This window comes from Halichoeres trimaculatus, unplaced genomic scaffold (assembly GCF_033239565.1).
Source record: "Halichoeres trimaculatus isolate MK-OKI-2021-1 unplaced genomic scaffold, fHalTri1.1 fHalTri1_scaffold_10, whole genome shotgun sequence".
NCBI lineage: Eukaryota > Metazoa > Chordata > Actinopteri > Labriformes > Labridae > Halichoeres > Halichoeres trimaculatus.
The window spans coordinates 26,255,261-26,268,844 of NW_027437187.1; the positions used below are offsets into that span (position 1 = coordinate 26,255,261).

The following is a 13,584-nucleotide window of genomic DNA, read 5'->3' on the forward strand; positions in this document are numbered from 1 at the left end:
ATCATGTAAGAATTACATTACAGCGTATGTAAAGCACAGTTCATTATGTTGCACTTGAAATAGAATACATCTCAGACTTTATTTGATAGAAGTAATCTGATATTGTTCTTTAGATCTATCCCATTAGATAAGAGGTTAGTGTTTCTCTGTAGTTCAGATGCAGCAGATGGGCGCAGCGTTAAGGGATTAGAGTAACTCCTTTAACAGTCTGCAGTCAGTCAAGTTCGGCATCCGCTTATAGTGCTCCGTCCTCAATTTTGGGAGAGGGGAGGAGGGAGAGGAGAGGCGAGGAAGCTCTGTGCAGCTAACAGCTCCCCAGTCTGGCCTTGAGTCACATGTGCTCTGTGCTAACACCGCTTCGGACTCTCGACTCTCAGTGTCTGTGGGAGGTGTTGTGGATGCAGGGTGCTGGCTGCTCTGTGACAAAACCTTAGGTACCCCTTCAGACTGCCATGCTGATTACATGCTGGTATTTATACCTCACAGCTCGGAGCGTCGCCGAACAATGCAAGTATTCTGGCTGTGTTTGTGCCTAGCTGCGTGTGTTTTCAAGGTGAACTTCAACAGAGATCTGTCAGGGTGTCATCTCCTTTTCCTTCTGATGAATGAAGCAGTTAGAAAAGTCATGTTTCCTTTACAGCTATGAAGATAAGTGCCAGCCTTATTTTGTAACCCTCCTGAATTCTGAAAATAACATGCTATGCTCTAAATACATTATTAATGAAGTTTGAGCACGCAGCTGGCTCTGTGTGTGCAGGACTACCTCCCTGGGTCATGTCAGTGTTCGTCACTTGATAACAGTAACCCGCCTCTCTTCCTCTTCACCTCCCCAGCTCTGAAAATGGCCTCAATTCTGCACAAACTGATGACCCCACTGTACAGCGGTCCTCCTGAGCCCCCCAGGAATAAAGTGACAGTGGTGGGCGTGGGCCAGGTGGGCATGGCTTGTGCTGTCAGCATCCTCCTCAGGGTAAGAGATTTAACACCCTGCCTGCTGTTGTCGCAGAACGGGGTAATTCCCACATTCTTGGTAGACTGACACAGGATTAGTGATCTATAGGTGTCTGATCTCACTTTTATCCCTTCGCTGCACGTGTTGAGGCCGTGGGGGAGTCAGAAAAACAGTTTTTGACCTAAAAGGAACTTTTGTAGAGAGTTTCTGATGAATCAAACCAGCCTGCTCTGGGTTTTCTGCTCAGACTGAAGTTTGGCGTCTGGTTGTACAATAATTATATCAACAGGGTTACCTTGTTGATCCACTTCACTTTGAGAAATCCTTTTAACTCATTCTGACAATTTAGTCATTACACTGAAAATGGCTCTCTGATGCTACTCTTACATGAGCCACAGACAAGATGAGGTTGGGAACTTGAACTGGTTTATGTGCACTTAGACTTTTTGAATCAAGTCTGAGGAGTTTGGGGGACTAGATTATCCCTTTATTATAGTCACTGAATGCTTAAACTGTTGTTAATGAATTGATGTTTTTTGATGTAACTACTTTAAAAATGAGAAGATGATAGTCTGGGCTTTAAAGTGAACAAAACAATTAACCGGAGGAAGCGGGGTTTACAGATTAGCCTGCTGAAACTGTCTGGATGTTTTTTTTTCCTCTAAAAGTATTGTTAAGTTTCTTTAAGCTCTTTTATACAGCATTATGGGAAATGAAGTCCTCTTGATAAAATATGTCAACTGGCATTCAAATCATTTTCTGTGATTATTAATTTTCCTCACAAATCAAATACTGAAATGACGTGCTTATTCTTCTTTTAACTTAATATTTACCTAATTGACCTTTTTACATGCAACATTTGTAGAAATTAGCAAAACAACATTGATTTTATATCAGTCCTTAGGCTTTATCTATGGCTTCATGAGACAACATAAACACATCACAAGAAGTAAGGTAATGTTTGGTAGATTATTTCTCTGTTTTAACAATGATTCTTGACAACAAATTACGTACCACTGGAAAGCCTGTTTATTTCTATTTTCAATGGGCAAATTTGTAAAGAACGTGTGTTTATAAGATGAGCAGCAGAGCTAAAATAATCTTACTGTTTGTGCTCAATTTTATGTTGAAAGCTGTTGTTACAAATAGAGTTACTGTTGAGAATCAGACAGCCGATATAATTCAGTCATTGTGAGCCTACAATAGACATACCAGTGTCACTTAACATGTTTTTGATATTACTAAAAAACAATAGAAAGGAAGAAAAGAGTGTGAAGAAATGCTGTAATGCAAAACCGGACTTATAGAAAAGCCTTAGACTTGACAAGGTGTGCACGATAATTGTGTTTATTAACTCACGAGAGTAAAGCCCCAGGGATCTCTAAAAGTTTAGTAGTATTAGCAAGTGTAATTTTAGATTATATATAAACTCAGTCATTGTAATGGAGGCTTAGTAGACAACAGTGAGGGATGTGACCTGAATAAAGAGTTTTATGGATCACAAGAAGTACTTTGGCATTAATGATTGTAAGACCTTTGGATGCTGCCTCAGATTCATTTAGTTATACTTTTCAACCCATAGTTTTAAGATATTACTCTAACTTCAAGAAACTTGATGTGAAAATTTTCTTACCCCATTGGTTGATTTTTTTTTCACGTAAATTCTTTACAAACAATTCAGTCATCATTTTAGACTTTTATATCTTGAAATTAGGGATGCACCAGTCCGACTTTTCTGGTCCCAATACTGATACCTGGGCTTTGGGTAGTAACCAATACCAATACTGATTCAATAACAGTGTTAAAAAACAACCTGCATCCTCTACTGTGAGATAAGACTGGTATTGTTTGGAGTAAAAGACAAAAATGAGTACATATTGAAGTTACTACTGAAGTTGATATGTATTAAAACTGTAAGTGTTTAAATGTTTAACAGCAGTTTGGTTAAAATAATGCTTTGGAACTTACAGAAATGACCCCTCAGTCTTAAAATGTCATACTGTAGACTAAATCATAGTTTAATCTTAGTGTCAAGCTCAGACCACTCCTTTCCCACTGATACCTGATCCAGCTTTATTATATAATATCATATCTCAGGATCTGATTAGTGCACCCCTGCTTGAAATAAGACTTTTTTTTCTTTTGACATAAGCACTTGCTCTATTTCAGTTTTCTGCAGTGAATTTTTCATCCGTTGGCTTGTGATATGAAGAGGGCAAGAAAAGAAAAATAGATTAAAAAAAAGTCATATTGATGGAAATTCAGCACATAAAACAAAATTATAGTTCAACCTGTATTAAATCATACACATTATAACACTATAGTAATTAAAATTTTCCCCCTTCTAAAACGTTTTGCGTATCACTAATTAAAGAAGTTTCACGATCAAGTTTATTCCATCTGCTGACCTCTGTGACCAGACGTGTTGATTTGTTGACTGAGTGGAATCTAAAGGAAAACAGTGATGTTTTAAACAGCTCTGTTGTGTGCAGGAGCTGGCTGATGAACTGGCCTTGGTGGATGTGATGGAGGACAAGCTGAAAGGAGAGATGATGGACCTGCTGCACGGGAGCCTCTTCCTCAAAACCCCCAAAATAGTGGCAGATAAAGGCAAGCTTGTACCTCAACACAACATCAACTACACTTTGTTTGAAATCATTTTCATACCCTCTGACATTCAATAAATTCAAATCCTGTGCTAAATTGGAATCTCTAACGATGTAAACATGTCTTGATATGGATGGTGTCTTTACTAATCCTCTTCTCCGCCTCTTGCTCCTCCTCTCTCAGATTACTCTGTTACAGCAAACTCCCGCATCGTGGTGGTGACAGCTGGAGTCCGTCAGCAGGAGGGAGAGAGCAGGCTGAACCTCGTCCAGAGGAACGTCAACATCTTCAGGCACATTGTCCCTCAGATTGTCCGATACAGCCCTGAATGCATCATCATTGTGGTTTCAAACCCAGGTTCTTCATCCAAACACATTTGTCCTCTCTTTTCTTCTCTGTCTCTCACAGTTCTCCCCTTCTAATATTAGCTCTCTTCAACAGTTGATGTCCTGACATATGTAACTTGGAAACTCAGCGGCTTCCCCAAGCACCGCGTTATCGGCAGTGGCACCAACCTGGACTCAGCACGCTTTCGTTTTTTGATGGCGGACAAGCTGGGGATCCACGCCAGTAGCTTCAACGGCTGGATCCTGGGAGAACATGGAGACACCAGCGGTGAGGTTTAGTGGAGTGTGTGGAAATAAAAGTACAACAGAAGAATTGACTTTGTAAACAAGTCTTAAAAGTATCATAATGTGTCATTATTACTAAGAAAGAATTAGCTGACTGTGAATGTGTGATGTTATAAATGAGGTTCTTGGTTGCACCATGTGTTCAGTGCCTGTGTGGAGTGGAACAAACGTGGCTGGGGTCAGTCTGCAGACATTAAACCCGGACATCGGCACCGATGTTGATGAGGAGAACTGGAAGGAAACTCACAAGATGGTGGTGGACAGGTCAGCCAGAGCTCAGTCTTTGATCATTCATCATTTTAAATGTTTGTTTAGCATTATTTATTTTAATTTATATGATCTTCAGTAAAACACCAACATTATCTGATTTAATAGCATTACACATTGGTTCCACTTGGGATCATCTTACACTATTCCAAATTTTCATAATGATGTCATCAAGATAAAGCCTAACTGCCTTTCCCTGACATCAACTTACTCTTGCATTGTTCAAAGATAATGAAAATACAAGACAGTTTTGAAAATGGTTCTGATAACAATAAGACAAAAAAATAGTTTAATAGATGAAGGTGAGGATTGAAGCTATATATATATATGTGTGTTTGGAGGTAAGGCCAGTAAAAAGATCAGATTTCTAAACTGCAAAAGTATGACTTATAAGACCAAAGATGAAATTTTTGGATTAAAAAATCAGAATTCAGAGATTGAAGTTAGAATCTTTACATCAATCCTATCCTTTTTAAAGGTATGATTAAGAAATAGATTGTTTTTCTTGGCTTTTAAGACCTTAAGGCCGCAGGTTGGATTCAATCCCCACGCCACCTGCTGGAGGTCTAGCTCCATGGGGTGCACAACATAAATGCACACCCTAATCTTAGAAATCTTTGAAAAAAATAAACAAAATGTAACTTAAATTCTCAGAAGTCTGACTTGATTTCATACTTTGATTTCCTCAGGATTTAGACTCTGAATCTCCACTAAAGGGATTAATGCAGCAGTCTTGTCATTCATAGCACGTCTTGTCTTCTTTTCTGTCAATTTATTCTCTTAATTACAAAAAACAATCAAAGTTTTCAGTCTCATGTTCTGTCTTTTGCCTTCCAGTGCCTACGAGGTGATCAAACTGAAGGGTTACACTAACTGGGCCATCGGTCTGAGTGTAGCAGACCTGACTGAGAGCCTCATGAGGAACCTGAACAGGATTCATCCTGTCTCCACCATGGTGCAGGTAAATGCTGCTCACACACACACACAACAGATTGAATCTTAAGTTTGTCCCTCACCTGATTTGAAAGCAGCGAGTAAGCTCCTTGTTCCTGTGCAGGGCATGTACGGAATCAGTGACGAGGTGTATCTGAGTCTGCCCTGCGTGCTGAACGGTGGAGGCGTGGCGAGTGTGGTCAACATGACCCTGACAGATGATGAGGTGGCTCAACTGCAGGCCAGTGCCAACACGCTGTGGGACATCCAGAAAGACCTGCAGAACGTCTAACAGAACAGAAGAGGGCGCCGTTACCGCTTCTTTCTGACTGCTGATCATCCGCAGTATCAGCACTCTGCAGTTACAGAACACCACGCAGCTCCACCTTCCAAACCTGTAACCCACCACCTGCTGTAGATTCACAGGCGTCTAGAGGGGTTTAAACCCGTCAGATTTAGCTGTAGGTGTCAGTTTGTACAGAGAAGACATGTGACATTAAATGGATGAAATGCTGCTCTGACTCATTCGTTCTGCTGTGATGCAGTGTGGGCCACTCATGTTTCTCTGAAGTGAAATAAAGAGGATCAATCCTGAGGTCCTTCAACAGGACATCAGTGTGTGATATCATTTAAGGAGTAGAATTTCAAGTTTAATTTCATTTATTGTTTTGCACAAGTTGTCTTTGAAGGGTCTGTTTTTTAATTTAAGGCCCTTGAGAAAATTTGCATCCCAACTGCAAGAGACACAACTGATCACCAAACTCTGAACACTCATTTTATCTCCCTCTAATACCAACCTGATCTTTTAAGTGATGTACTTTTTTAATGTTGCACTTCAAAAGTACCAGGAAATATCAGAAACCACATTAAATGTCAGGATTACAACTCCTGCATCCCAAAGTGACCTTTATTTGACCTTCACGATGTTTCTAGTCCCCCTCACTGTGCTGCCTCTCTGATTGACCTCTCAGCAGACAGCGTGAGGATGAATGACTGAATGGTGTTGATCACTATGTTGTGTGAATGACTTAATTGTTGCCCCGAGCTGACAGAGCCTTTAATTTTTCTCTTAATGGATAATGAGCTGTACAAGTGTAAAAGAAAATCCCTTTACACACTTAATTAGCTCATTAAGGAGAAGAACTTGTAAACATGTCAGCGCAGATATAAATAAACAGCATCACTCAGACTTGAGCAATCACAACTCATAGACAAGGAGGTGGTAATAAATGCACAAGCAAATTTAATTATCAATAAAACCAAACAGCAACAAGTGTTTCAGGGAAAGGGTGTCACAACTAATAGCACCAAAAATAAACTGTGAACTTTGATGAAGTTTCAGAAAACATTGAAATTCAGCTCTTGATCTTCTAGGTTATCATCTGGGTTTTCTCCTCCTGCAGAAGAAAAAATGATTTAAACATCAAAAAATGTCAGGAAGCATGATGGTGATAACCTGAGTTTTACCTTCTTCCTCAGCTCGCTGCAGAAGATCAAGAATAAGTGACGGCAAAGACGAACCAAGTCCATCTTTAACACGATTGTAAGCTGCTGAAAACAAGGAATAAAAACTTGAGAGGGAAGAAAAGCTGCACAGTTAAAAGAGAGAGCATGTAAAAAATAACAGTCTAAGTTTCAGATTCCTGCATCACCTTCAAAGGCTGAAAAAGAAAAGCTACATTCCTACTTTAATCTGAATTCTGAGGAACAAAAGTCAGGTTTTTTAATTAAGTATGAGATTTCTGGGAAATGGGTAAAAGTCAACAGTCAAAGAAACATAAGACAAAATTTGAACAGAATTTGTCAGAATTATTATCTTTATTATTATTATTATTATTATTATTATTATTATTATTATTATTATTATTATTATTATTATTATTGTTTTTTTTATTTTTTTATTTTTTGAAAAAAAGAAGCAGAATATTCAAAAAAAAAAAAGTCAGTGTTTTACATCAGAGTTCAGGGAAAATACATCACAAAGTCATGAATTCTGACTTTTTTTCTGAGAATTCAGAGATTCAAGATTTCTGGCCTCTTTAAAAAAAAATAAATTTTTAGTTTTATCAGAACCCTGGAAAAGGCAAATTCTAAAATTGAGGTCTTTAATCTAAAAAAAAAAAAAAAAAAAGAGGAATTTGCAATTATTCTTTCCCTAAATTCTGACTATGCATAAAAATTCAAGTGGTCTTTTCCCCCTCTTCTAATATAAAATTGGAAACACACAGTTACGGACTTAAGCTCACCTGAATTCAACGTCTCCCCCTCCTCTCTTGTGGTGCGCTCCAACACTGAGCGGTGAGCTTCTGTAAAACATCAACATCCAAAACTGATTTCTCCTGCTTTGACAAAACAATGGAAAACACAAACAGGAACTTCTTCTCATTTCATTTCCCTCACCAAAGTTACGTGCTCCTTTTAGGTACAAGATGGCCTGAGGAGTCCAGTTTCTGCGCTGTATCAAGACAAAAGACACATATTTACATTGTAGATGCAGCCATAATCATACTTCTCAATAGCAGCTTGAATGTAAAGTAGTGAAAATCAGTTTGAACTCACCATAGGTGCACTCCAACACTGTGTAACCAAAGTCATCAGTAGTAATGTGACAATGAGAGGCATTGTTCAGTTCTGTAACAACATTTATAACACTTAAAACAGCATGAATACTACTAATAACAATAGATTCACTAAAAGGAAGAGATGGAATTCTATCCTAACAACATTAAAGATTAAAGAAATACAACCTTCTATTAGTATGTAACATTTTAACAGATAATTATTGATGCTAAAAAGGATTTAAAAGAGATAAAATATGAAAGAACATCATTTTATAAAAAAAAAAATCCACATTAAAGAATTTAATATATCCCACCGTTGTTTGGAGTTTGTGCTCTTGTGTAGGCTGCAGCTCGTGTGTGTATATGTTTGTTCTGAACTCCCTCCTATCAGTCATAATAAAATACAAAGAGAGCAAAGCAGCTCACGAAACACGTCACTGATGTGAGTGACAGGAAGCTTCATTACGCCTCATGTCACAATGAAGTTGATCGGGTTGACAAGTGTTGTTAAATCTGTCCCTGCTCATTAATTACAGGCTCGTCTATCAGAAACTTTGAGACAGGGTCACCAGGTGCTAACGTCACTGGAGGGATTTTTATGAATGAAGCTGATGTGGTGACAGCTGAGTGTCACTGAGTAGGTGGGGACACCTTCGAGGAGCCTCAGGCTGTGGAGTTAGAAAAGAGTTCAACAGCAGGAGATAGAGAAATCTTAGATTCTCAGAGACAGATGTATGTCCAAACTGGTGCAATGGTGACTTTATATTGTCACGTTTAAAACAGGACCATAGAAGAGACACACATAGCATAAATCACTGATCATTGTTTGTTGAAATTGTTAGTCAAAGATCATATATACTTCATACCCTTTGCATTTAAAAAGTTAAAGTTAAAGGGTTAAAAGGAGAGAGAGTTCAAGGCGTATGGAAGAAGATTAGGGAAAAAAACTGTGGCGATGGCAGAATAAATACATAGGTAACTAAATTAAAAAATAATGATAATAAAATTCTCACTCTGACATTTTCCTGAATTTTTGTTCCTCAGAATTCAGGAAAAATGTCAGAAATCTACATGTGTTCTCAGAATTCCCAGAAATCGTTTGAATTGTGGGCTTAGAAATTAAGAATTCGTTCTTTCGACCTTTTTTTCTCAGAAGTTTGAAAAAACATTAAAAATTGTGGTATTGTATAAAGATTCTAAAAAAAATGTCAGATTCCTGAATTAAAGTTAGGGGTCAATTTTTTTGTTGTTGTTGTTTTTTTCTTTTGCATTTATGACCAATCAAGTCCAATCTTATAATCTTATAATCTTATAAAAATAATAATAATAATAATAATAATAATAATAATAATAATAATAATAATAGTAAAATAGAAAATAATATATATTTTTCACACTCACTGAGAACTTCATGTGTGAAATGTAAAAATGTAATTTTTATCAGCCTGCAGTAAATTTCTGATTACCACTATTTTAAAATAAATACACAAAAAGTCAAATGTAAGGCTGGAGATTGAGTTTGAGAATTAAAGTCAAAAACAGGCAAGAATTTAAATTCCGCTCAGTCTGATAACCTTTAAACCATTAAAATATGTCCCAGTAGCTTTAAACTAATGATGAAGATCTTAAGTATTTGAGGAAATCCATCTCTTTCTTGCACTTGACACAGTTCATAATAAAGTAAAATAGTTCTGTGATCCCTGCAAAGAAAAATCTAAACTTTTATTAAAAAAGACACACTTTATTAAAGTATGCACTTAGAAAAGTTACAGTAAAACATTTCAAATCTCTGAAACTCTTTTTCCACAACAGTACAGGTTTCTTTGCCAAGGTAACATTTATCTCAACATCACTTCTTCTTTATTTACAAATCTCAGTAACACTTCATCAATGATCTCAGTTAATGTTCAGGCACATGATCTGGAGGAGTGACTGCTGTGAGGAGCTCCTGACTCTCTGTGCAGTCTAACCAGTGGTCCAAAGATATCTGTCCAAAAACATCAGACTGGAATGATACTAAACGAGAAACCTGCCTCCAGCTCTAAAAACATCACAAAAAATCTCTTGGTAACAAACACCATGATGTCAGGCAAACGTCCACAGATACGCAGAAAAAAGAGCTCGGATTCACAGCTTTGGAGTGGTAATGACGAAATGTACAGTCAGCGCAGGAAACCGTGGTGAATACTGAAACTCTCCTCCCATAGGAAAGCATCCTGATGTTATACCATTGTGTTGCTTTCACCAATTTTATCCACCAGCTGAAACAGAAATCAATCATCAGAGTTAGTTTTTATTTTCTAAAATAAGTAAGCATTTAAATACACAGTAAGTGCTTTCACAGAGGTCTCTGTACAAAATATCATATTTGGAAAAGTTCTCTTCTTTGCTGTTAAATAATCATCATGAGATCAGAAGCTGTTATCCAGGTTTCATTATTGCTGAGATGCTTAATACAGAAATGAGATTCAATTTGAAATGTCACTGATTATCTTGATTAAAAGTGACTAAGGAGGATTTTTGTTTATAATTTCACAGTTAATGTCTTGAGTTAAAAAATATCCTCAAATATGAAAGAGCTGTGTGATCTCTAACTGTAATCTGAGGTTTCAATTAAAATGTTACATGTCAAGCAGAGTTTGAAAGTATGATGAGATAGAGAGTCCATTCAGCTACAGATGACATCATGGGCTGGAGACGCTGAGAGGTTTTTATGTGAATGAACTCCAGCACAGTACACTGCATTCAGCAGAGCCTGCCTTCCTTTAGGGAACAGCTTTTTGATAAATGATCCTGGACACAGAGAATCCTCATGAACACATAAAGGTCTCGAACAGTTAGCCGACTCTAAGTGTTTGAGTTCAGGACAACAGAGACACTGTTTTGGGGACCCAGCAGACAAACTGTCAGCTTGGAAGTTTCAGCCTTTCTATCGATCTGTTGAAAGAGCGACAAAATTATCTCAAGTTTGGGCTTCTTCCTAAATGTTTAACTGGTTTCATCTGCAAATTTATCTTTTTTCTCCAACTGCATTTGGATTTTCTTAGAACTTAATTAAAAAGATGAGACTGTTGTGTCAAAATTCTGTTATATGTAAGAAAACTTTTAGTAACTTTTTATTTGTGCTCACTTTAAGGTCATGTGGAATCTTTTTTTCCTAATTTTCCTCAGACATTGGCTGAAGTTTGTGTCGCCGCACTATGAAAACTGAGTTATTAAGACTGGTTGACTGGCTTGGCATAAGTGATTCTTAAAGTTAGTGTCTTCATTTATTCCAGTTTTGATCAATGGCGCAGTTGTTTAAAAATCTCCTATTGCGTTGAGAAAACTGAGAGCTGACTGCTGGGGAAAATATTGTGGTGAAATAAATCGAGATACAAAAGCAAGTGGTAACAGTAATTCATCTTACCAATTTCCTTATTCAAGCTTGTCCAACAAGAGTGTTTTCTGGTTATTTTAATAACTAACAAAAATAATTTGTTTTAAGACTTCTGAAATAAAACCATTTTGCTGATTGTCTTGGCTTTCTGAAGAAGTGATTTCATAACCATTCAGCTGAACTTACTGAGCTGATGCCTGGTAAACTGAGTAAAGATCCAAGCACAGGTACTCTTCTGATAAAGCCCACTGCCACTGGGAAGAATCCTCTGTTAAAAGAGGGAGAGAGAGAGATGTATTCATATCAATTTGGGTAAATGACAACAAAAAAGAGTGTGTTATGTATTCTCCAAACTGACCTGAACAAGAGGAAGAACCCGTAAACCTCCAGAACAACTCCAATGATCGGCCAGCCGATCAGAACCACAAACACCCCTCCCAGAAAAAAGCTGGTGGCTTTAAATTTGTGCCTCTGGAAGAAGAACCTGAAGGTTCGCTCCAAGCCGATGACAAAGGACAGACCTGACACAAACAGAATCTGCACAAAAGAACAAAGACAGAAAGTCATTTTACATGAGGGAGGTGTTTACCTGTAACACTGTGTGTAGAAAGAGGTGTCACTCACATTTCCAATGGCAAGGAGGGCTTTATCAAAAAACAGCATCATCCCAAAGAAGAGGAAGAACACACCAAACCCTGTGAGCCCCATTCCAATCTCTGTGGGGTTTAAGGAAATCCAAATTATAACACTTTAATTGTCCTCTAGGCCAATTCAAACGCCATAGAGTAGAGATGTAAAAATAAAAAAATAAGAACGAAAGAAAGAAAGAAAGAAAGAAAAGTAAAGCATTGGCGTTGACGAAATAAGTTGTTATGACAGTGAGGTAACTGGACGTTTAAAACAGAAGCTTCGGACTCACACTGGCAAGAATCATAGACTGTATAAAACAAGAAGTAAAGTAAAAATGAAAATGCTATTTTATACTCCATTAAGTGCTGCTTTGGATAAAATTTAACTGATTTGTTGGTGGTTTTCAGTACAAACGTGCAAAAAGATTAAACCTTCACACAAACATCAAATATGATAGACTACTGGTGATATTGAAAAATATACTGAAAATGAGTATTTTGAGAAGAAAATGAATGAGTTGTTTCTCCTTTTTAAACGGCTAAGTGACGTCAGAGCGCTCTCAGCCAATTACATTACAGCTGCTAACCACATACATTCAGCTAAACCGGTTAAATACATCGACACTTCACAAGCACAGTGAGCGTTGGAAAATTAAAACGGGTCTTACTTTGTGAATCCGTGAGTGATATCATTTTGGCAGACACTTGGTGAATTTCCAAAACGTAAACTGTAAATTAAAACCTCCTCCTGCTCTTGGAGCTAACTGATGCTACAGTCAGAGGAACCGACGAAAGCGAAGCTAGCGGTTTGTTACGCCGCCACGTCTTCTGGAGCAACGCAACACGTATCTCCCAAGATCGTCTATGATGACAGATGTTCCTTAACTTGAGAATTCAAAACTTACGCAAGGCGTTGCCAGCTTTTCTCATTTACTACTACTCTTAACATACATACATGCATGTGATGTATGTTCTGTACCAAGGCAAGGCACGACAAGTTTATTGCTGCCTGAAAGCAAAACGGAGATGTAACTATTCTTAGTTTGCCACGTTTTTAATTTCCTGACTGAACAGGGAATTTGTTGTCTTTTTGTTGATGTGTTTTCTTTATTTAATTGTTATCCTGTAATTTTTTTTGCCATTATATTGCTTGTTAAGGCACATTTTATGATCTAGTTACTTAAAGGCACAACTATGGACAACAGTTGGAAATTGGCATTCGCTATAAACTCTCTGTGCAGCACATCAGATTCATGCTTTGTTATGAACTATGTTAAACTGCATGGCCCCTATCAAATAAATAAATTTAAATTCAAATCATTCTATTTCTGGGCCGTACAATGATGCTTGCTTTCTTGTGCTTTCTTCAAGTTTTTAGGGCAGTCAGTAGGCTGGCCCCATGTGTAAACATGTGATTTGTGTAACATAATATGTAACATGCTATGTAAACCTGTTTGGCTTGAACTGACATATAGAGCTTGTGATTCATCTGTGATACTACAACTAAAAACCTAATAAAAATATTATTATTATTATTATTATTATTATTATTATTATTATTATTATTATAACTTTATAGAAATGAAGATTCAGTTATTGCAGAGCAGACATGGGCAGTCTTTTT

General features: G+C 37.4%; 3 protein-coding genes across 4 annotated transcripts; 1 reads left to right on the top strand and 2 right to left on the bottom strand.

Moving 5' to 3' along the window:
* The first annotated feature begins 253 nt into the window (after positions 1-253).
* On the top strand, positions 254-6,172 carry ldhbb (lactate dehydrogenase Bb). 2 transcript variants are annotated; one of them, XM_074678216.1, is made up of 8 exons: positions 254-434; positions 834-970; positions 3,445-3,562; positions 3,743-3,916; positions 4,001-4,174; positions 4,338-4,455; positions 5,296-5,419; positions 5,516-6,172. In XM_074678216.1, the coding sequence occupies exons 2-8, from the start codon at positions 842-844 to the stop codon at positions 5,681-5,683; spliced, it is 1,005 nt and encodes a 334-aa protein (XP_074534317.1). In that variant the 5' UTR covers positions 254-434; positions 834-841; the 3' UTR covers positions 5,684-6,172. The 2 variants fall into 2 exon arrangements, with proteins under 2 accessions (XP_074534317.1, XP_074534315.1); XM_074678214.1 differs by having other exon boundaries at positions 255-507; positions 5,516-6,170.
* Positions 6,173-6,729: 557 nt separating this feature from the next.
* Positions 6,730-8,013, bottom strand: LOC141796246 (spexin prohormone 1-like). Its single transcript, XM_074677235.1, has 5 exons — positions 7,951-8,013; positions 7,801-7,846; positions 7,638-7,697; positions 6,859-6,942; positions 6,730-6,788 (listed from the first exon to the last, which is right to left on the bottom strand). The coding sequence occupies exons 1-5, from the start codon at positions 8,011-8,013 to the stop codon at positions 6,730-6,732; spliced, it is 312 nt and encodes a 103-aa protein (XP_074533336.1).
* Positions 8,014-9,728: 1,715 nt separating this feature from the next.
* Positions 9,729-12,835, bottom strand: golt1bb (golgi transport 1Bb). The gene is made up of 5 exons (XM_074677996.1): positions 12,629-12,835; positions 11,956-12,047; positions 11,690-11,868; positions 11,518-11,599; positions 9,729-10,213 (listed from the first exon to the last, which is right to left on the bottom strand). The coding sequence occupies exons 1-5, from the start codon at positions 12,651-12,653 to the stop codon at positions 10,175-10,177; spliced, it is 417 nt and encodes a 138-aa protein (XP_074534097.1). The 5' UTR covers positions 12,654-12,835; the 3' UTR covers positions 9,729-10,174.
* Positions 12,836-13,584: the final 749 nt, after the last annotated feature.

What these genes read in the sequence shown, in the direction of transcription:
- ldhbb (XM_074678214.1), top strand. Translation starts at nt 453, where the DNA reads ATGCTGATTACATGCTGGTATTTATACCTCACAGCTCGGAGCGTCGCC. An exon ending in TCGGAGCGTCGCCGAACAAT is followed by an intron (nt 508 to 833) that starts GCAAGTATTCTG and finishes TCACCTCCCCAG; the next exon opens with CTCTGAAAATGGCCTCAATT. An exon ending in CTGTCTCCACCATGGTGCAG is followed by an intron (nt 5,420 to 5,515) that starts GTAAATGCTGCT and finishes GTTCCTGTGCAG; the next exon opens with GGCATGTACGGAATCAGTGA.
- LOC141796246 (XM_074677235.1), bottom strand. Translation starts at nt 8,013, where the DNA reads ATGCCTCTCATTGTCACATTACTACTGATGACTTTGGTTACACAGTGT. An exon ending in AGTGTTGGAGTGCACCTATG is followed by an intron (nt 7,847 to 7,950) that starts GTGAGTTCAAAC and finishes GTCTTGATACAG; the next exon opens with CGCAGAAACTGGACTCCTCA. An exon ending in CTTGTACCTAAAAGGAGCAC is followed by an intron (nt 7,698 to 7,800) that starts GTAACTTTGGTG and finishes GATGTTTTACAG; the next exon opens with AAGCTCACCGCTCAGTGTTG.
- golt1bb (XM_074677996.1), bottom strand. Translation starts at nt 12,653, where the DNA reads ATGATATCACTCACGGATTCACAAA. An exon ending in CCCTCCTTGCCATTGGAAAT is followed by an intron (nt 11,869 to 11,955) that starts GTGAGTGACACC and finishes TCTTTTGTGCAG; the next exon opens with ATTCTGTTTGTGTCAGGTCT. An exon ending in GGGTTCTTCCTCTTGTTCAG is followed by an intron (nt 11,600 to 11,689) that starts GTCAGTTTGGAG and finishes CTCTTTTAACAG; the next exon opens with AGGATTCTTCCCAGTGGCAG.